General features: G+C 40.8%; 1 protein-coding gene across 1 annotated transcript; it reads left to right on the forward strand.

Annotated features, from left to right (window-relative positions):
* Nucleotides 1-4734: 4734 nt before the first annotated feature.
* On the forward strand, nt 4735-5349 carry LOC138900660 (uncharacterized). Its single transcript, XM_070187789.1, has one exon. It carries the CDS (start codon nt 4735-4737, stop codon nt 5347-5349), a length of 615 nt encoding a protein of 204 aa, XP_070043890.1.
* Nucleotides 5350-23408: the final 18059 nt, after the last annotated feature.

Consider the following 23408-nt stretch of genomic DNA (forward strand, 5'->3'; position numbering starts at 1 on the left):
CACATTTTTTCCGCTGCGGAAGCACTTCAAGAGTTGGAGCAGGACATGTGTGTGGCATGAGGTGTGTTGTGGACATCAGGTTCGTGGAATTTTGGCTATTGTTATCAGAGGAAGTTATTATGGTCATGTGAATTATGCGGTGCATGGTGTGAATTCAGCAAAGGTATGCAGTCATGTTTTGGTACATCGTGTGGTGATTGATACGGTGATCGTACGCTGGAAACAGGCCTGGCAGAAGATTCCGGATGTTGGAATTTGGCTATAAGGTGAGTTTGACTAAAAACAAGGGGAATCTTCAGATTTGCTCGAGCCAGTGTGCTCAACTGAGTTGTGGTAGCACGGGTAGGTGCACGAGGTGTTAATCAGTGATTTCAGACAACTCCAGAGCAGTTCTTAGCACATTCGAAGACGAACGTATGTTTAAGTGGGAGAGAATGTAACGACCCGATCGGTCATTTTGAGCTCTAGCACGTCGTTCGGCGGTTTGAGGCCATGAGCAGCTTCACTTCAGGTATTATGACTTGTACGCATGGTTGGAATTGAAATTTCGAAAGTTCAAAGTTGATTTGGAACGAAAATTCTCATTTCGAAAGCTTTAAGTTGAAAGAATTGACTAAGATTGGATTTTAGAGTAAACAGCCTCAGAATAGGGATTTGAAGGTTCCAGCAGGTTCGTATGATGATTTCGGACATGGGCGTATGTTCGGATCAGAATTTGGATACCCCGTGAGCGTTCACCTATTGTGGAAGTTAGCATTTTGGAAGAATTCCATAAATTTGATTTGAAATGTATTTCAATGTTATAGAAGTTCATTTGGAATTCCGAGTCTGAGAATAGCTTTGTATGTTGATTCCAGTATTGGGAGCGCGACCAGAAGTTGATTTGGAGGTCCGTAGGTCATTTTGGGGTCATTTTGCGAAAGTTAGAAATTTGGATAATTTTGAGAAGTTTGACCGGTAGTGAACTTTTTGATATCGGGGTCGGAATTTGATTCCGTAAGTTGGAGTAGGTCCGTAATATCAAAGATGACTTGTGTGCAAGATTTGAGGCCAATCAGACGTGATTTAATAGGTTTCGGCATCGAATGTAGAAGTTTGGAATTCTAAAGTTCATTAAGCTTGGAATGGGGTGCGATTCATGATTTCAACGTTGTTTGATGTGATTTGAAGGCTCGACTAAGTTCATAATGTGTTTTGGGACGTGTTGGTATAATTGGTTGAGGTCCCGAGGGCCTCGGGTGGATTCCAGATGGTTAACGGATCGAGATTGAACTTAGAAGAAAAGATGAGGCAGCTGATATCTGGTGTGATTGCACCTGCACAATTAGGGCCGCAGGTGCGAGCCAGTGGTCGCAGGTGCGGTTTGGGCGAAGCTGGGCGGTGACCGCATGTGCGAAAGGTTATCCGCACCTGTGAGGTCGCAGATGCGGAGGTGCGTCGCAGGTGCGAGGGTGAGAGAAGAATCTGGGAGCGCAGGTGCGAGGGTATGTTCGCACCTGTGGAGGTGCAGATGCGGAAGGAGGGCGCATGTGCGGAGTCATGCTAGGCAGAGGGAATGTGCAGTGCGAGGTTTTGGCCGCACCTGCGAGACTGCAGATGCGACGAAGAGGCCGCAGGTGCGAACGTCGGGGCTAGGTAGTGTGTTCTTTAAAAACGAGGGCTTAGCTCATTTTCACTTCATTTTCTCCATGAGAGCCGGTCTTGGAGCGCGTTGGGAGCTCATTCTTCGTCATCAATGCCAAGGTAAGTGAATCCCACTTATTATAAATTAAATACATGGTTTGTATAAGGATTTAAACATGGAAATTAGTATAAATTGTGGGGTTTTTGGTAGAAGACCTAGAATTTGGTATTTTTGGATTTTGACCACGAATTTGGGCATGGAATTGGGAATAAATCATATATTTGAGTTCATAAGGTTATGGGTAATGATTATCTTCAAATAATTTTTGGAATCCGGGCACGTGGGTGTAAGGACCCGTAAAACGTTTAACCAAAATACTCGGAGTTTCGTGGTATCAAGATAGATTCCTGCGCTACTATAGTAGAAATTCTTCGCGGCGAGCATGCGAGCCGTGGTTCGGACTTTTTGGATTGAACAGTACCCTACGGACTGAGAGGAAAATGTTTCGCAGAAGAACGCATTTCTGCGGCTAATTATTATGCGGCCGCATAATCACTCTGCGAACCGCATAATGGCCGCAGAGTGAAGCAGTAAGTTTGGCCAATTTGAGGTCAGTTTTGCGGTCGATTATGCGATCGCATATCGATCGCATAATTCCTATTGGGTTTCTGCGGAGGGAGTTCTGTGGTGCATTATGCGACCGCAGAACAAGTATGCGGACCGCATACTGGTCGCATACCTGAGCCGAAAGTTTAGGCCCTTGAGGTCCATTTCTGCGGTCACTTTGCGGACCGCATAACCATTATGCGGTCGCATATGCGACCGTAGACCTGTGTCGGGGCACCATTTTTCTTAATTTAAAACCCGACTCCTATTTCGTTAAAACACCCTTTAGGTCTATTTTGAGCTCATTTTCTGATACTTCTAGAGTGAGAGAGAGAGGGTTCAAGAGGGAGGGCCTAAGTTCAAGAGGGAGGGCCTAAGTTTTCATCAAATTGATCTTCAATCATCACTAAAAGCCTTGGAAATATTCAAGTAGAGCACCAAAATTCTTCACCCTAAAAGGTAAGGCTTCATCACCCCAGCTCTAAATTTCAAACATAGCTATAATAGGGTACTAGGGTATTACTTCATGAGTATGAGGGTGGTTTATCTTGCATGCATGTGTGATAAAGAGTGTGGGGAAATAAAGTGAGTTAGAGCCATGAACGTTTTCCTAATTCTGGGTTCAATTTGTATATTGCTAATATAGATTGAGGTTGCTAAGGGTTCCGAATTATTGTAGAGTCCAAAGAAGCGAAATTGAGGTATGTATGGTTAACTCTCTTCTTCTTAGAATCAAACTCCTGGTGTACGAATAATTGGTGTAAGTTCCAACTTGATTATACTAGAATCGTTTGCCTTAGTGTGTTTGATCGAAAGATTCATGTTCCCTAATTGTTTTAGATGGTTACTATGTCATCATGCTATTTGAGAACGTAATTATAATTTTCCAAGCTCCTTCCCTTATGTGTGAAATGCCTTATGTGATGGTACTTATCGACATGAATGATGATGTTATTCGAACAAAAAATATGTGATGGTACTTATTGATATGAATGATGATGTTATTCGAACAAAAAAAAAAGGAAAGATTTGAATTGTAAAATGTTCCCAAGTGCCAAGAACTACTTAATAAATAAGGTTGTTTGTGCCATGTAATGGAGATGGGAAAGAAATGTAAATTGAGTGGACAGTTGAAAGAGGTTATGTCTCAAGTGAGATGGATAAGCCGATCGGACCGAGATCGGACGCCATGCTGTACACATGGTGGCATTTGTATTGGAATTATTGAATTACATTGTGGATATGGATATGTCTCACTTGAGATAGCTTAGCCGGTCGGGCTGAGACCGGACTCCGTGTAAAAACACGGTGGCATTGTGAGTTGTGGCTTTGGCACTAAAGATTATTAATCTAAGAAGATGAAAAGATTGAATTGGAAATTATGTAATCCTTACTCGGTGTTTTCTTTGTATTTGTATGAAGTACTTATTGATTATTATGACTGCCTTCTCTTTGTTTCACTGTTCATTCTACTAAGATTGGTGTTTGCCTTACATACTAGTATTATTCGACAGTACTAACGTCCCTTTTGCCAGGGGCGCTACATCTTTGATTGGATGTAGGTGGTTTCATCGCAGATAGTGCCAATCACAGATAGTGGTGCTCTCTTTCTCTCCTCACAGCAGTCTTTGTGAGCCCCCTTTCTCCTAGGGGTCATGTAGTCCTTCTTTTGTATAAGTTTTTATATTTTGAGGTATAGCCGGGGCCTTGTTGTCGGCATTGTCATGTTGCTCTTTTGTATCCTTAGAGGCTCCGTAGACGTTTTTGTGGGTCATGTATGTATGTTGGGGCGATCGTTGGACCGAGTTGTATTTTGGTAACTCAACTATGGCATAATGTATATAAGGAAAATGAACTAGCAACGTTTATATATTTATATAACTGATCTCTCCCCGATTTTACAAATGGTGATGCGATCCCTTTTTGGGTTATGAATGAGTCGGGTAGGAAAGGTTTAATAGGCTTTCTCGACCGGGTTCACTCGGTTGAGCGCCGGTCGCGCTCTCCGAGGTTGGGGCGTGAAAAACTTGGTATCAGAGCCTAAGGTTTTAAAGTGTCTTAAGATGTCTTGGAGCCGTGTCTAGTAGGGCCCTTCTTATCGGTGTGTTGTCGACCACGTCTATAATTAGGGGGCTACTTGGAAATTTAAGAATGATACCCTTCATTGTTGTTCTATATCGTGCGATAGAGCGGAACGTGAGGTTGTTTTCCCCTAACTCGTGCATTGTTCTAACTTTTAGTAAACGACACCTAAGAAGAGAGCGAGAATTAGCCAAGAAGCCAATACCACCCCAAGAGTGGTTGTTGATCCCTTACTTGATAATGTGGGTGAGGATAGTCCCCCTTCTATCACACTGCCTGATTCATCTATTCCAGAACATACTGCCGCAGTTCCTACACACGCGGAGGGTGCCACAATCCCTCCTGCCGATATACCTGTTCCACCTCCAGCCCCAGCTCCAGGTCCCGGTATTTCTGATGGGGATCTTAGGGGAGCTATTCAGATGCTGACTCAGTTAGTAGCTTCTCAGGCCCAGAGGTCAAATGTTGCACCCACCCTATTTAGCTCGCAAGAGGATTCTTCTAGTTTCAGGGTAAACAGGTTCCTACAGTTAGACCCTCCAGTGTTCACAGGTACTGATCCCGGGGCAGACCCTCAGGATTTCATTGATGAGATGCATAAGACTCTCCGAGTTATGCATGCTACTGAAGTAGAGGGGGTAGAGTTGGCCTCTTATCGTCTGAAAGGGGTGGCATATTCCTGGTTTGAAATGTGGGAAGATTCCTGTGAGGAGGGGAGCCCTCCAGCGAGATGGAGTGAGTTCGCGGATGCCTTCATAGACCATTTCTTGCCTGCCGAGACTAAGGCAGACCATGCTGTGAAGTTTGAGACCCTTAAACAGGGTAGTAGGAATGTGTGGGAGTATCACATGGAGTTCGTGCGCCTGTCGAAGTATGCTGTTTATATGATCTCGGTCAGGGCAGCAGGGGGTCCCACCATCAGGGCCGATCAGGGGGGAGATTCTAGCAGCAGCAGAGGGCCCCATGCCCTAAGTGTGGGGGGATACATTCAGGAGTCTGCTACCTGGACATGCCAGTATGTTAAAGATGCGGAATGAGAGGCCATATTCAGAGGGAGTGTCATGCATCCTGTCAGGGTGCAGGCAGGGGCACAGCTCAGTCATCCAGCCTACAGCTGCCACATCTTCAGCACACCCTCCAGCTCGAGGATCTTCAGCACCCGCAGGGCGTGGTACAGCTAGGGGTGGTGCACAGAGTTCGGGAGGACCCAGCCGATTCTATGCTATGGGTGGTCGACAGAGTGCGGAGGCTTCCCCAGATGTCGTCACAGGTATATTGACCGTTCTATCTCATGATGTGTATGCCCTTATTGATCCCAGATCTTCTTTGTCTTATGTTACTCCTTATGTTGCTACGAGCTTCGGGGTAGAACCGGAACAACTTCATGAGCCGTTCTCTATATCTACCCCAATTGGCGAGTTTATTATGGCCGCGCTGGTTTATAGAGATTGTGTTGTCACGGTGCATGGTCGGGATACCATGGCCGATCTTATTGAACTAGGGATGATCGATTTTGATGTAATAATGGGAATGGATTGGCTTTATTCATGTTTTGCCAAACTCGATCGCCGAGCCAGAATCATGAGGCTTGAGTTTCCTAACGAGCCAGCTATTGAGTGGGAGAGGAATAATGTTATGCCAAAAGGTAGGTTTATTTCTTACCTTAAGGCCACAAAGATGATCAGGAAGGGGTATATTTACCATTTGGTCCGAGTTACGGACACCACTGCTGAGGTGCCTACCCTTGAATCTGTACCAATTGTGAATGAATTCCCCGATGTATTTCCGGATGAGCTCCCTGGAATTCCTCCAGACAGGGAGATTGATTTTGGGATTGATGTGATGCCGGGCACGCAACCTATATCTATTCCACCTTATAGAATGGTGCCGGCAGAATTAAAATAGCTAAAGGAACAACTAAGGGATTTGATAGAGAAAGGTTTCATCCGACCGAGTGTGTCGCCTTGGGGCACACCGGTTCTCTTTGTCAGGAAGAAAGATGGATCGCTGCGGATGTGTATTGATTACCGGCAACTCAACAAAGTCACACTCAAAAGCAAATACCCATTGCCTAGAATAGATGATTTGTTTGATCAATTACAAGGTGCTAAGTTATTCTCCAAAATTGATTTGCGGTCTGGGTACCATCAATTGAAGGTAAGGGAGCAGGATATTTCGAAAACAGCTTTCAGAACTCGGTATGGGCACTTTGAATTTTTCGTAATGTCTTTCGGGCTAACAAATGCCCCGACAGATTTCATGGATCTTATGAATCGAGTCTTCAAGTCGTTCCTCGACTCCTTTGTGATAGTATTCATTGATGATATCCTTAAAGATTTGAATTGTAAAATGTGCGCAAGTGCCAAGAACTACTTAATAAATGAGGTTGTTTATGCCATGTAATGGAGATGGAAAAGAAATGTGAATTGAGTGGACAGTTGAAAGAGGTTATGTCTCAAGTGAGATGGCTTAGCCGATCGAGCCGAGATCGGACGCCATGCTGTACACATGGTGGCATTTGTATTGGAATTATTGAATTACATTGTGGATATGGATATGTCTCACTTGAGATAGCTTAGCCGGTCGGGCCGAGACCGGACTCCGTGTAAAACCACGATGGCATTGTGAGTTGTGGCTTTGGCACTAAAGATTATTAATCTAAGAAGATGGAAAGATTGAATTGGAAACTATGTAATCCTTACTCGGTGTTTTCTTTGTATTTCTATGAAGTACTTATTGATTATTATGACTACCTTCTCTTTGTTTCACTATTCATTCTACTAAGATTGGTGTTTGCCTAACATACTAGTACTATTCGACAGTACTAACGTCCTTTTTGCCGGGGGCGCTATATCTTTGAATGGATGTAGGTGGTTTCATCGAAGATAGTGCCGATCGCAGAGAGTGGTGCTCTCTTTCTCTCCTCACAGCAGTCTTGGTGAGCCCCCTTTCTCCCAGGAGATATGTAGTCCTTCTTTTGTATAAGTTTTCATATTTTGAGGTATAGCCGGGGCTTTGTTGCCGGCATAGTCATGTTGCTTTTTTGTATCCTTAGAGGCTCCGTAGACATTTTTGTGGGTCATGTATGTATTTTGGGGCGGTCGTTGGACCGATTTGTATTTTGGAAACTCAACTATGGCTTAATGTATATAAGGAAAAGGAACTAGCAACGTTTATATATTTATATAACTGATCTCTCCCCGGTTTTACAAATGGTGATGCAATCCCTTTTTGGGTTATGAATGAGTCGGGTATGAAAGGTTTAATAGGCTTGCTCGATCGGGTTCACTCGGTTGAGCGTCGGTCGTGCTCCCCGAGGTTGGGGCGTGACAGTGGGCCCGAGGGAGGTTTTTATCGACTTTTCAATCAGGGTTAGAAATTGCTATAAATTGGATTATAATGAGTATTCGAGTGTATATTAATGGGTTTGCATAATTATTGGCTAGTTTTGGAGTGTTGTGCATCGATTCGAGTTGTTTGAAGGGCTCGAAAGCCGGTTATGGAATTACGGAGTGAGGTAAATCTCCTTTCTAACCTTGTAAGGGGGAATTAACCCCATAGGTGAACTAAATTATTGTATGCTTCTAATTGTGGGGGCCACGTACGCACGAGGTGACGAGAGTCCGTACGTAGCTACTAGCTATGCCTACGTTCGGGTAGTTTTAGGCTCATATCATGCTTTGTTGATATTGTTATTGATTTATGTTTATTGTTTGCTTTGAGAGGGAGCGAGGTTGAGTTTGCTTATTAAATGTTTTGAAAGGAGTTGAAATTGAAGAACTTAAGATTTAAAAGGTTTCATTTGAACTTCGTAATTTCGAAAAGAATTGAGGAATAATATAATAGCTGAAGAAATCTATGTGTAACCGCGCCGTATGTACGTTTCGCGAGCGGGGTAATTTCCATTAAAAGCTACAAGCTAAATTTCCCTTATTTTGAAAAGAATCAAGAAAGAGATATGATTTTAATGTTAAATTTATGTTTGACCGCGTCGCACGTATGATTTGCGAGCGGGGTATTTTCTACTACTCTCATGGGAGTGGGTCGTTCGTCTCGGCAGATTAAATAGATGCATCTATGGTTCGCGCCATTCGACCCTCTGGCAGTGCATGATTTAAATATTTAATGGATCGGACCGTACGACCTCGGCATGATTTGCGCATGCTTGTATTGCTTGCCTTGAAATTTATAAATATTAATATTGCCTCCCTGGTCTGAGATAAATTGATAAATGATGAAATGTTAATTTGGAAACCTCTTATTAACAAAGGAATTGTTTACTTGATTTATGATTTTCTTGAGTTTACTGCCGTTTGTAATAAATCCACGACTAACTATATTATTGATGGCCACAGTAAGTGTCGAAGTCGACCCCTCGTCACTACTTTTTCGAGGTTAGGCGAGATACTTACTGGGTACGCATTGATTTACGTACTCATACTATACTTGTTGCTCGTTTTGTGCAGGTACATATATGACTAGTGGCCTTGTAGGCGCAGAGGCGCGGTTATTACGGAGACTTAGGTGAGCTATATCTTATGTACGACCCGCAGCCAGCAGAGTCTCCTTCAGAGTATTGTATTTTCTTTCCTGTCCAAATTTGTATTCCGGACAGTTATTATATTTTATTTTAAATTCATAAAAAATGCTCACGTACTTGTGACACCGGGTTCTGGGATGATTATGGGATGTTCAATATTGAAATTGAAAAACATTGTTATTATTCTGTAAATTCATCTTTTACTAGATAAATTGAAGTAAATTTACGATTTTAAAAATATTAAAATGAGAATTTAATTAACTATTTAGTGTTGGCTTGCCTGACAATGATATCCGACGTCATCACGACCTTTAACGAATTTTGGGTCGTGACAGTTTGGGTTGTGCTAGTGTACTTGGATGTTTGAGACACCATTGTGGTACTTTGAAAAAAGATTGGTCTGCTTTATTTTTTTGCTATTTCTGCACTTATTGGCAATACCTAAAAGTTTTTAAATTAGAAGAAATAAGGAATAACACACAGTACCCTATAGCTATAATTTTATCGACTAGCTTCCTGAATAACCCAAATAAAAAAGCAGAACATTAAAAAATCATGAAGCTTTATGGAAGTCAAATATGTCTTTATCAGGTTACTACTCAATAGGCAATAAAGATCTTTATTACATAATAGGCATCAAATATCATTGAGGGAGCTCTGTGTTTATCTCAAAAGTGAGGCTTCATATCTTGCAAAAGTAATTAAACATTTAAGAATTAGTAGGTGACAAATGAATTTTCATCTTTATTTTAAAAATGAAACTTCTGAAAGTATTGCTAGTTTTAAGCTATTAATGACAAAAAGAAAGACTTTCTAACTAGGGAAAAAGAAAAAGTTAACTATGTTACTAATGTATCTAATCATGGCAAGAACATTATCAGTTATGTTAGAATTGGTGCAAGAAAAACAAAAAATATGAAACACTAAGCCAATATTTGCATAAACTCCAAATAGTGCAAGTCATGTTATATTGCACATAACTTATTTGACAATCTGATGTATTCATATATTCTTAATTGATCTATTAAATTAATTAATAAAACTATATGAATATTCACAAATTCTTAATTAATCTTCTAAATAATTAACGAATGTCATTCCATTTACTTTTTGCTCCCTTTGCATTATTTTCTTAATATAATTTTTTGTATATATATTATGCATGTACTAGATTATGGCACCTGACAAACAATGGATGCAACTTATTCATGATCGACTTGATGATGCTTACAAACTCGGGGTGGAGATATTCTTGGATTATGCTTTTACAAGACTAGGAGAAACACATAAATACGGTATCCGTACGTCAAATATGGTAATGCATATTCGGGAACACGTGAGCTGGTTAAGTCATATTTAATAGTATATGGAATAATCCAAAATTATACTCTATGGTATCACCATGGGGAGAGGTTAGGTGAGCCACAGTCAGATTCTGAACTTGCAGATGATGTTGACATTGAAGATAGTGATGGTGAAGATGAAATCCATGGGATTTTAAGAGATTTATACCCCAATTTTGATAGAGATAATATGGAAACTGGTGGTTATGATTTTGTTGAGGAGGAACCAAATCCTGAAGCAAAACAATTGTATAGGCTCTTAAAGGATTTTGATCAACCACTGTTGTCACGACTCAAAATCCATTAAAGGTCGTGATGTCGCCTAACACCGCTGCCAGGCAAGCCAACAATAGTTGATTAACTCTATTATTCATTCTACTATTTTGAAATCAAAATTTTTCTTCAATTAAATAATCAAAAATAAAATTTATAGAGTAAATGATAATGTTTTTCCAATTACAATACTGAACAACTCATAAGTACCCCCAAAACCCGGTGTCACAAGTGCATGCGCATTATCTAGGAAGTAAAATAAAATACAGCATCTGTCCGGAATACAAATTAGACAGGAAAAATACAAATAACCTTGGAGGAGACTCTGCTTGCTGCGGATCGTAATCTAACATGCAGCTCACGGCAAGTCCCCGCATCATCCGTGCCTCCGTGCCCGAAGGACCACCGGACATAAAAGTACACGCACAAAAATGTGCAGCAAGTGTAGTATGAGTACGTAAATCCACGTGTACCCAGTAACTATCTAGCCTAACCCCGGAGGTGTAGTGACGAGGGGCAGACATCGACACTCACTAGTGGTCTAATAATATTAGGTACAGTAAGGAGTTGAACAAATATGAGGCAAAGTAAATAAATGAAATAACAACTGTAAATCTGTGGTGCAATTATCCTCCTTACAATAAACTCAAGCTCTTAATTAGCAATTCCTCCTCAACCGGAACACATATATATATGTATAATGGACCTCACCAAATAGGTTGTTATAATTCGAATCAGGGAAAGACTCACAGATACTTTGGCTTCTTGCCAAATATTACGCACGATTCCATGAGGATTTTCTTATAGAAATGGTGAGGCATACGGCCCGATCAATATAAAAAATAAACTGTACACTGCCGAGGGTCGAACGGCACGAACCATAGATGTATCTATTAAACTGTCGGGGCAAACAGCCCGCTCCTATGAGAGTGTGGTACATAAATCCTGCCGAGGTGAACGACCCGATCCCATTAGAATAAGAAGTACATAGTCCTGTCGAGGCGAACAACCCTATCCCATTAGAATAAGAAGTACATAATCTTGCCGAGGCGAATGGCCCGATCCAATTAGAATAAGAGAATTTGACGGGTCCTTGATCCCACTCACGAATAAACGTGTGAGTTATAATTTCTTTAACAAAACCTTTCAATGAAACATATATATCACAGATTTCATAAGAGGGGTAAAATTATTCGGTGACTGATCATGAACTCGTGAAGTCTCTACAATAGCAAGTCTGGTCTCAAGTAGTAATGTAAAACAGAGGAATTTAATAGGCGAGAGACTGCTCAAATAGTACAGCTATAGCATGATGTGAACCTAAGCCTACTCGGACAATAACATGAATGTAGCTACGTACGGGATCTCGTCACCTCATGCGTATGTAGCTCCCACAACAAGTAGCACGCATCAATATACAACACCTACGGGTAATTTCCTCCTCACAGAGTTAGACAGAAGACTTACCTCACTCCGAAATTTCATAATCGGCTCCAAAACCCTCTAACACCTCAAACCGATACCCGTCGCTCCAAAACTAGTCAAACAATATGCAAACCAATAATAATATACTCTAATACTCATAACAAATCAATTTAGACAAATTCCCAACTACGCTTGAAAAGCCGATAAAGCGAACCTCGGGCCCACGTGCCTAGATTCCGAAATTTTTTGAAGATAAACATTACCCATAACATTATGAACTCAAATATATGATTTATTCTCAATTCCATGCCCAAATTCGTGGTCAAAATCCAAAACCAATTTCTAGGTTTTCTACCAAAACTCCAAATTTTTCCACAATTTTTCCATGAATTTCCATGTCAAAATCTATATATAATCCAAGTATTTAACTTGCAATAGGTGGGAATCACTTACTTACCTTGACATGGATGATGAAAATCTCCCCTAGAAGCCTCTCCAAAATTGTCCAAACCAAGAGAGAAATGAGTGAAATGGGCTAAATCCCGCTTTTTAAAACATTCTTCCCAGCACAGTCGCCCCTTCTTCGCGTTCGCGACCAAAGCCTTGCGTTCGCGCTGCCTTCAAGCCCTACTGCTTCGCGTTCACAGTTGAAGCTTCGCGTTTGCGAAGGCCAGTTCCCAACAGCCCCAAAATTCCTCTTCGCGAACGCGGGACTCCCTTCGCGTTCACGAAGGACAAAACCAGAACCAGCAACAACAATTCCAAAACAGCTCGACTTGACTCGATACCATCCCGAAACACACCCGAGGCCCCCGGGACCCCATCCAATCATACAACCCAGTCCCATAACATAACACGGACCTGTTCGAGGCCTCAAATCATATCAAACAACATCGAAATCATGAATCGCACTCCACTTCAAGCTTAATGAACTTTAGAACTTCAAACTTCTATAATCAATGCCGAAATCTATCAAATCATATCTGATTGACCTCAAATTTTGCGCACAAGTCACATTCGACATTACGGACCTACTCCAACTTCCGGAATCGGAATCCGACCCCAATATCAAAAATTCCACTCCCAGACAAACTTCTCAAAAACCTTCAAATTTCTAACTTTCGCCAAATGACCCCGAAATGACCTACGGACCTCCAAATCCACATCCAGACGCGCTCCCAATACCAGAATCACCATACGGAGCTATTCCGAGACTCAAAATCCCAAACGGACATCGATAGCATTGAAATGCACTCCAACCCAAATTTATGAAATCCTTCCAAAATGCCAACTTCCACAAACGCGAATCCTCCGAAATGCTCCCGGATCATCTGAAACTCGATCCTGACATACGCCCAAGTCCAAAATCATCATACGAAGCTGTTCGAACCTTCCAATCCCGATTCTGAAGCCATTTATTCAAAAATCAAACCTTAGTCAATTCTTCCAACTTAAAACTTTCAAAATTAGAATTTTCTTCCCAAACTAACTCCGAACTTCCCGAAATTCAATTCCGACCATACGTGCAAGTCATAATACCTGAAGTGAAATTACTCAAGGTCTCAAACCGCCGAACGACACGCTAGAGCTCAAAATGACCGGTCGGGTCGTTACATTCTCTCCCACTTAAACATACTTTCATCCTCGAACGTGCTAAGAACTGCTTTGGAGTTGTCCGAAATCATTGTGTAACACCTCGTGCACCTACCCGTGCTACCACAACCCAGTTGAGAACATTAGCTCGAGCAAACCTGAAAATCCTCCCTTTTATTCAGTTAAGTTAGCCTTAGAGCCAAATTCCAACATCTGAAATTCTCTACCAGGTCTGTTCCCAACATACGAACACCGTATCCATCACTACACGATGTACCAATACCTTATTGTATACTCTTACCGAATTCACACCATGCACCGCATTATTCACAAGACCATAATGACTTCCCCTGACAATAATAACCGAAATCCCACGAATCTGATTCCCACAACACATCTCATGAAGCATATAAGTCCCGTTTCAGATCTCGCAATACTGCCACAACAGAAGAGATGTGTAGAAACTCATAACCACATGCCGAATCACAACTCATGGAGTCTCTCCTCCCGATAAGAACCATTACCTCATTCTGGACTGAATATCAATATTTACTCTTTAATATGCCTCCTATAAATCTGATCGCATTGATCCCAGGTCCAATAATCTCATCTCACCCAGTACAAGCTGCTCAGGCAATAAGCTACCTCAGACACTGCCAAAAGTCTCATATGATGCCACAATGTGCCAAAAAGATACAAACTCGAATGTGATACATAAGGAAATGAACTCTGGAAAGATCTACTCAACCCACGTAACTAATTTAAACAATTGAAAATATGTTATGAACCTTCCTCAGGAAATGAGAAGCAAAACACACAATAATAGATATGAGAAACTATACTCAATGTCAGACTGTTGCGGCGTGCAACCCGATCCACATATGATACCGTTGCGGCGTGCAACCCGATCCAACCATGATACCCGTGGCAGCGTGCCACCCGATTCAAACAACATATCCGTGGCGGCGTGCCACCCGATCAAACCATATACCCGTGGCGGCATGCCACCTGATCCACACATAATAATCTAAATAAAACACACATCAATCCGTAACGCTTATACTCACGAAATGCCTGAATATCAACCATGGCACGCCAAGTGCATAATACAAATCCTGGGGAGACGGGTAGCGTCATACACTATAAAACTCAAGCACAACTAAGGTGCAATAAATGACTTGCATCTCGAGAGCCATCCTGCTCATATAACACCACAAACTATACGGGATCTCAATACGAGTGCGAATAATCAAACCGCCTCACAACCCACATGGCACAATAAAGACTACACGGAAGGGCCGACAACAGAAATAACATCCAAGGCCCGAAGACCCCTCCGAAAACAACGCTATGCTGAAATGAACACATCCGGCCTGATATAGAGCCCACATTCACATTTTGATCCATCCACGGACCTCAAGTCGATTCTGATCGTACCGCACTGGGCTAATAACCTTTCAAGGACCCACAATAACCCTTTTTCCCATGACACACAAGAACAACCGTCAAATCCGGAACAGACTTCCATGGTCCACAACCAAATGAACCGAGCGCCCTTCAGACATAAATTCTCACATTAGCGATAGTACCACAATCTCCATACTTGGTTTTAAATCTTTAATCAATCAAGTGACTACATGTCACACTTATACAATCTTCCCATGGGATACACTCCCATGACCTTTCGCACCAGGTAACAAGTCTCCATGTCCATACCACTGGCCACACTAATGTTGTAAAGCAAATCAGGAATTCACGATCAGTAGGTAAAGCCTCTTACACATAACACCAATCTCGGGTGACGCTAAAGACAATACCAGCTTACTCTAACCATCTGAATCCCTTCCTGCTCATCCGAGCTCTTGAAATTCTTGTCGACACCAAACTGTAACCTTGATCATCAGCTTCCAATTCCCCTGCCGCTCACTGCACTTAACATGCCACTACACGAGAGTACAAGAATTTTATCATAACTCCTGAACCACTAATAGAATAAACACTTCATCATATAGAAACCTTTCACTTAACTCATTTCAGGAGGACCATTGCAACACGCGACTAAATTCCCATAACCGCAGAAAATACAAACCTCAAGTTGTGGTCTAAACCACCATAACTCTTCCGGGATCCATCTATACATAACATGCCTTAATAATCGAATGCCTCCAAATAAATCAATTACGGCAGCCGTCAAGCCTCGCGCGCACTGCCACAAATCACATACATAACTCAACACGCTGAAGGAACTGATCAGTGCCACCGTCATGCCATTACTGACTGATCCGACTTTTTCTAATTTACTCCGGACTTGCCTTAGGAATAATAATAATAGCTACATTTAAAACATAACGAACCCAATTCGCACTCATCCAGAAAGATCCGATTTCACGGGACCACGTTGTCTCAAAACCCACAAACCATCTCATACCCTCCTTGTGCGCACATTCGCATCTTCAACTGGTACACCCATTCTGATATTTCCTTTATGAAGACGAAGTTATTATCTCCCATTCCTCTAGTGCTACACCGCAGACCGATGATAACATAGAACACTCCAAGCCCCTTTCATAATCCACTGCAAAAGCTCTATACTTGACCATACCACAGACTAGAAATCCTTAGGCACCGCACTTAAATTTTGAACCTACTAGGACCATTGTTGAGAGTCACCCACTCTGACTTGTTCCCAAATGCAATCAAACCCCAAGGCCCTGCTAGCACATGAACACCTTCTCAAAAAAGTAACCGGCTGAATTCCTTTCCTTGTACATCACATCCACACGAAGCATAGGCTCTGAGTCTTCCCAAAACCTGAACATGAACTGATAAGGCCAAATATAGCACACATTCCTCAAATCCTTTTGCTCAAATTACCACTGATGTTTTCTTTCCTTACTCGTAATAACCCACCAATACACTGATAACCAGAAACCGCACAAGTAGACAACCACACAATCCAATCATAGATGGTGGGCTCTCCCACTTAGCTTGAAGCTACAATTACATAACCTTGGGACCCACCGAGATTCCTTCTTCCCCATTGATATCAGCTAAAAGTCCAACAATGCATCCCAAGCTCGAAGTCATGTTGCATCCAAATAAAATCCGTGGACATAGTCTCTACCCACAATGAATTTCCAAATGGCTCCAAACTTTCCTCAAGGCATGTGGCCATCCTACCATAGAACCCATATGTTACTCTGCCACTCTCCCACTTTGGTTAAACCCTCTCCTTTAAGCAACTCCTCGACTTCTGCTTTTCCTACTTGACCTTCTAGCAATTCAACCACCATAAAATGCCTCCCACATGACCTCCCTCGTCCTTCGCTGCCCAATTGTTGCCTCAAATCCGAATCTATCTCTGTAACGCTTGAACTAATAAATTGCCACCAACTCCAAGCCTCCTAGAAGATCATCCTTCTCGAGCCATCAACATTAGAATTACCCCTTCGATTCCTAAATCACTACCCTCCGCTATCTATGACAACCGCTTCCCTGACACCATTCACAATACGCTGCCCCAAAGGCGATTTTGAAGAAGGCCATAATACCGGCGAGCCTTAAAGTGTTCAACAAGGACTATTACACCACATCGCAATTAAGAATTCCACCACGCTAGAAAATAACAAGTCTCGTTACTCCATTATCCCAAACCTGAACATTCATAGTCCGATTGCCTTTCCTCTACTGAAAATAAAATGTTGAACCTCTGAATCACGCACTTAGAAAAACCTCCTTTGAAGTCATTCACTGCCTCGACACATAAACAAGCACCCTACCATTACTTTAATACTGTGCGATAACAACTCATGAACATCATAGCAATTAGTGCATAGCCCCACAACCATCAGAAATACAGCTACTGAGCTGAAATGACAGAACATCCTTCTGCAAGGCGACGATATTAACCCAATCGAATACGCAGGGAGAAACATCCTGCACCACCTATGCAGTACCATTAAAATTCATTGATTCCCAATTGATAACAAGCGCTCCACGTCGCATAAGATTGAATAGAAAAGAAATGAAGGCATAATCCTCAAAGGAATCAAATCGCACGATGAGGAATCAAGAAGGGAAGTGCTCCTGACAGTCCTGTAGCCTCTGGGAGATAAGTACAGACGTCTCCATTCCGATCCGCAAGACTCTACTAGACTTGCTCATGACTCGTGAGACCTATGTGAACCTAACGCACTGATACCATATTGTCACGACCCAAAATCTATTAATGGTCGTGATGGTGTCTAACACCGTTGCCAGGCAAGCCAACAATAGTTGATTAACTTGATTATTCATTCTAGTATTTTGAAATCAAAATTTTCCTTCAATTAAATAATCAAAAATAAAATTTACAGAATAAATGATAATATTTTCCCAATTACAAAACTGAACAACTCATAAGTACCCCCAAAATTCGGTGTCACAAGAGCATGAGTATCATCTATGAAGTAAAATAAAATACTACATCTGTCCGTAATACAAATTAGACAGGAAAAATACAAATAACCATGGAGGAGACTCTGCTGGCTGCGGATCGTAACCCGAAATGCAGCTCGCGGCAAGTCCCAGCGTCATCCGTGCCTCCGTGCCCGAAGGACCACCGGACATAAAAGTACATGCACAAAAATTTGTAGCAAGTGTAGTATGAGTACGTAAATCCACGTGTACCCAGTAAGTATCTAGCCTAACTCTGGGTGTAGTGACGAGGGGTCGATATCGACACTCACTAATGGTCCAATAATATCAGGTACAGTAAGGAGGTGAACAAATATGAAACAGCGAGGCGTACGGCCCAATATATGTATGTATATATATATATATGTATAATGGACCTCACCAAATAGGTTATTATAATTCGAATCAGGGAAAGACTCACAGATACTTTGGCTTCTTGCCAAATATTACGCACGATTCCATGAGGATATTTTTTATAGAAACAGCGAGGCGTACGACCCGATCCAACATAAATAATAAATTGTGCACTGCCGAGGCGAACGGCCCGCTCCCATGAAAGTGTGGTACATAAATCCTGTCGAGGTGAACATCATGATCCCATTAGAATAAGAAGTACATAGTCCTGCCGAGGCGAACGACCTGATCTCATTAGAATAAGAAGTACATAATCATGCCAGGGCTAACGACCCAATCCAATTAGAATAAGAGGATTTGACGGGTCCTTGACCCCACTCACGAATAAACGTGTGAGTTGTAATTTCTTTAATAAAACCTTTCAATGAAACATATATATCACGAACACATGTCGTAAGAGGAGTAAAATTATTCGGTGACTGATATAAACTCGTGAAGTCTCTATAATAGCAAGTCTGGTCTCTAGTAGTAATGTAAAACAGAGGAATTTAATAGGCGAGAGACTGCTCAAATAGTACAACTATAGCATGATGTGAACCTAAGCCTACCCGGACAATAACATGAATGTAGCTACGTACGGGCTCTCGTCACCTCGCGCGTACGTATCCCCCACAACAAGTAGCAAACATCAATACACAACACCTAGTGGTAATTTTCCCCTCACAGAGTTAGACGTGAGACTTACCTCGCTCCGAAATTTGATAACCAGCTCCAAAGCTATGTATCACCTCAAACCAATGCCCGTCGCTCCAAAACTAGTCAAAAAATATGCAAACCAATAAAAATATACTCTAATACTCATAAAAAATCAATTTAGACAAATTTCCAACTCCGTTCGAAAAGCCAATAAAGCAACCCTCGGGCCCACATGCCCGGATTCCGAAAATTATCGAAGATAAATATTACCCATAACATTATGAACTCAAATATATGATTTATTCTCAATTCCATGCCCAAATTCGTAGTCAAAATCCAAAAATACCGATTTCTAGGTTTTAATTTTCCATGAATTTCCATGTTAAAATCTATATATAATCCAAGTATTTAACTTGCCATAGGTGGGAATCATTTACCTTGACATGGATGATGAAAATCTCCCCTTGAAGCATCTCTAAAATTGTCCAAACCATGAGAGAAATGAGTGAAATGGGCTAAATCCTGCTTTTTAAAACATTCTTCCCAGCACAGTTTCCCTTCTTCGCGTTCACTACCAAAGCCTCGCGTTCGCGATGCCTTCAGGCCTACTGCTTCACATTCGTAGTTGAAGCTTCGTGGTCGCGAAGGCCAATTCCCAGCAGCCACAAAATTCCTCTTCGCGAACGCGGGACTCCCTTCGCGTTCACGAAGGACAAAACCAGAACCAGCAACAGTAGTTCCAAAACAAGTCGACTTGACCCGATACCATCTTGAAATACACCCAAGGCCCCCGGGACCCCGTCCAATCACACCAAACAGTCTCATAACATAACACAGACCTGCTCAAGGACTCAAATCACATCAAACAATATCAAAATCATGGATCGCACCGTAATTCAAGCTTCATGAACTTTAGAACTTCAAACTTCTATATTCGATGTCAAAACCTATCAAATCACGTCCGATTGACCTTAAATTTTGCACACAAGTCACATTCGACATTACGGATCTACTACAACTTTCAGAATCAGAATCCGATCCCGATATCAAAAATTTCACTCCCGGTCAATCTTTTCAAAACCTTCAAATTTCTAACTTTTGCCAAATGACTCCGAAATGATCTACGGACCTCCAAATCCATATCCAGACGCGCTCCCAATACCAGAATCACCATACAGAGCTATTATCAGACTAGGAATCCCAAACAGACATCAATAACATTGAAATTCACTTTAACCCAAATTTATAAAATTCTTCCAAAATGCCAACCTTCCACAATAGGCGCCGAAATGCTCCCGGGTCATCCGAAACTCGATCCGGACATACACCCAAGTCCAAAATCATCATACGAACCTGTTGGAACCTTCCAATCCCCATTCCAAAGTCGTTTACTCAAAAATCAAACTTTAGTCAATTCTTCTAACTTAAAGCTTCCGAAATTAAAATTTTCTTCCCAAACTAAATCCGAACTTCCCGAAATTCAATTCTGACCATATGTGCAAGTCATAATACCTGAAGTGAAACTACTCAAAACCTCAAACTGCCGAATGACGTACTAGAGCTTAAAACGACCGGTCGGGTCGTTACAACTGTACCAAGGTTCAAATATTTCTAAACTTTCTACTGTGATTAAATTGCTTCACACTAAAAGTATTGGCAGTTGGAGTAATGAGTCATTTACAATGTTGTTGAAGATGTTGAAGGAAGATTTATTGCCTCATGAAACAAACTTGCCAGCTTCATATTATGAAGCAAAGAAGATAATTCGGGACCTTGGGCTTTCTTACAAGAAGATTGATGCCTGTAAGAATGATTGCATGTTATATCAGTAGGATGATGAGTTTCTTGAATTTTGCAAAGTTTGTGGTCCATTTAGGTGGAAAGAGGATAAACGTAGTGAGAAAATAAAATTTAAAAGTGGAAAAAAGATACCATATAAGATTTTACGTTATTTTCCTCTAAAGCCAAGACTTCAAAGATTGTTTATGTCCTCCAAGACATCTTCTTTAATGACATGTCATCATCACAAAAGAGTTAACGATGGTATAATGAGACACCCAGCTGATTCAGTAGCATGGAAAATATTTGATGAACTGCACCAATCTTTTGCTGTTGAGCCTCGTAATGTTCGACTTGGACTTGCTACTGATGGTTTTCAACCATTTGGAAATTCCAAAAGTCCGTATAGCATTTGGCCTGTGGTACTTATTCCTTATAATTTACCACTTTGGTTATGCATGAAGAAAGAGAATTTTATCTTATCGATGCTTATCCCCGGTCCAGAGAGTCCTGCAGATGCAATTGATGTTTATCTCCAACCTTTGATTGAAGAATTAAAGGAATTATGGGAAACTGGAGTGGAGTCCTTTGATGCGCCGGCTAGAAAGAACTTTATGTTACATGCAGCTTTGTTATGGACCATTAATGACTTTCTTGCATATGCAAATTTGTCTGGATGAAGTACAAAAGGAAAATTGGCTTGCCCTTATTGCAATAAAGAAACTTTCTCAATTAGGTTAGAAAATGGTAAAAAAGCGGTGCTATATGGGTCATAGACGCTTTCTTCCTCTTGATCATAAATGGAGGAATGATAAAGAGTCATTTCATGGCACTAAGGAGCGGCGATTATCACCAAAAATATTGTCCGGTGATGATATACTTGGTCAAGTGGCTTATTTGGATGGGTTACAACTAACAAAGGATCTAAAGAAGAAAAATAAAATATCACATGAGAGTAGAGGTGATAATTGGAATAAGAAGAGTATTTTCTTTGATCTTCCATATTGGAAAACTCTATTATTACATCATAATTTAGATATGATGCACATTGAGAAGAATATATGTGATAATATTTTGGGGACACTCTTTAATATCAAACAAAAAACCAAAGACACCATAAAAACTCGCCTGGATTTGCAAGAGATGAATATAAGGAACGAATTGCATCCAACGAAAAATGTGGATAAATATGACTTACCAGGAGCATCTTACACATTATCTCCTGAAGAGAAAAAGAAGTTTTGTGATTTCTTAAAAACTTTAAAGGTTCCAGATAGATTTTCATCAAACATTTCTCAGTGTGTCAACCTTAAAGATCGTAAAATTGCAGGCTTAAAAAGTCATAATTGCCATATTATTCTACAATATTTACTCCCACTTGCGATACGTGGAATGCTCTGCAAATCTGTGAGTGAACCACTTATTGAGTTGTCTTTATTTTTCAACATTTTTGGAGTAAAATGTTTAAGAATGGAAGAATTAGAACAGATATACGACCTAATTCCTTCAACTGAGTGCAAGTTAGAAAAAGTCTTCCTTCCTACTTTTTTTGATGTCATGGAACACTTACCAATTCATTTAGCTAATGAAGATAAGATTACTGGACCTACTCAATATCGACATATGTATCCAATGAAGAGATACATATACTTTATGAAATCTTTTATTTGTAATAGGGCTTGCCCAGAAGGTTCTATTGTGGAGAGGTACTTAGCAACTGAATGTTTGACCTTATGTTCAAGATATTTACATACAATGGAAACAAATTTAATCGCCTTGAACGGAATTATGATTGCGGTGTTATAGAATGTGATGGAGTTTTATCAATATTTTGTGAATCTGGAAGAGCTTTAAGAGGTGAAAAACCATGCAGACTTGATTCACATCAATTTGAATAAGCACATATTTATATTTTGAAGAACTGTGATGAAGTTCAACCATTTCTCGAGTAAGTAATGACTTGTCCCCATAATTTACTTATACAGTATCTAACATTTTTATTTAAAATGATATATTGTTCTTTAATTCTTTGTAGAGAGTTTTCACAAACTCTGGCTAATGACTCTCAAGAAAATTCGGATCGACAATTCATTAGTTGGTTAAACGAAAAGGTGAGTACTAATAAGATATTATTATTTTTCAAACCAAATATGCAAATAGTATTTGCTAAATTATTTGCTTGGTCGTGATAGGTTGCAGGTCTGTACAAACACGACAATACTAAGAAAATGACAGATTTGCTCTCATTGTCACGTGGTCCTACACCATATGTAACAAGTTTCTGTGGCTACGTTGTTAATGGATATAGGTTTCATGTGCAAGACTATGCTGAAGGTTTAAGAACTCAAAATTATGGGGTGATTGTAGTTGGTGAGACAAATGAAGAAAATAAAAATATAGATTACTATGGAGAACTAACTGAGATTCTTGAGTTACAATTTGTTGGGCAAAGAAGATTGGTTTTGTTTCGATGTAAGTGGTTTGAAATATATGACCAAGAAAAGGGAATTAAGTAGATTAATATAGATTTGTAAGTGTTAACCGCCAACGCTTTCTGAAAACAAATGAGCCCTTTGTATTAGCTCATTCGTATTCTGAGCTAGCTCATTCAGAATACGAATCTTACACCTCCTGGTTT

Source organism: Nicotiana tomentosiformis, chromosome 1 (assembly GCF_000390325.3).
Source record: "Nicotiana tomentosiformis chromosome 1, ASM39032v3, whole genome shotgun sequence".
Taxonomy (NCBI): Eukaryota; Viridiplantae; Streptophyta; class Magnoliopsida; order Solanales; family Solanaceae; genus Nicotiana; species Nicotiana tomentosiformis.

Coding starts and splice junctions, on each gene's coding strand:
- LOC138900660 (XM_070187789.1), top strand. CDS start 4,735: ATGCTGACTCAGTTAGTAGCTTCTCAGGCCCAGAGGTCAAATGTTGCA.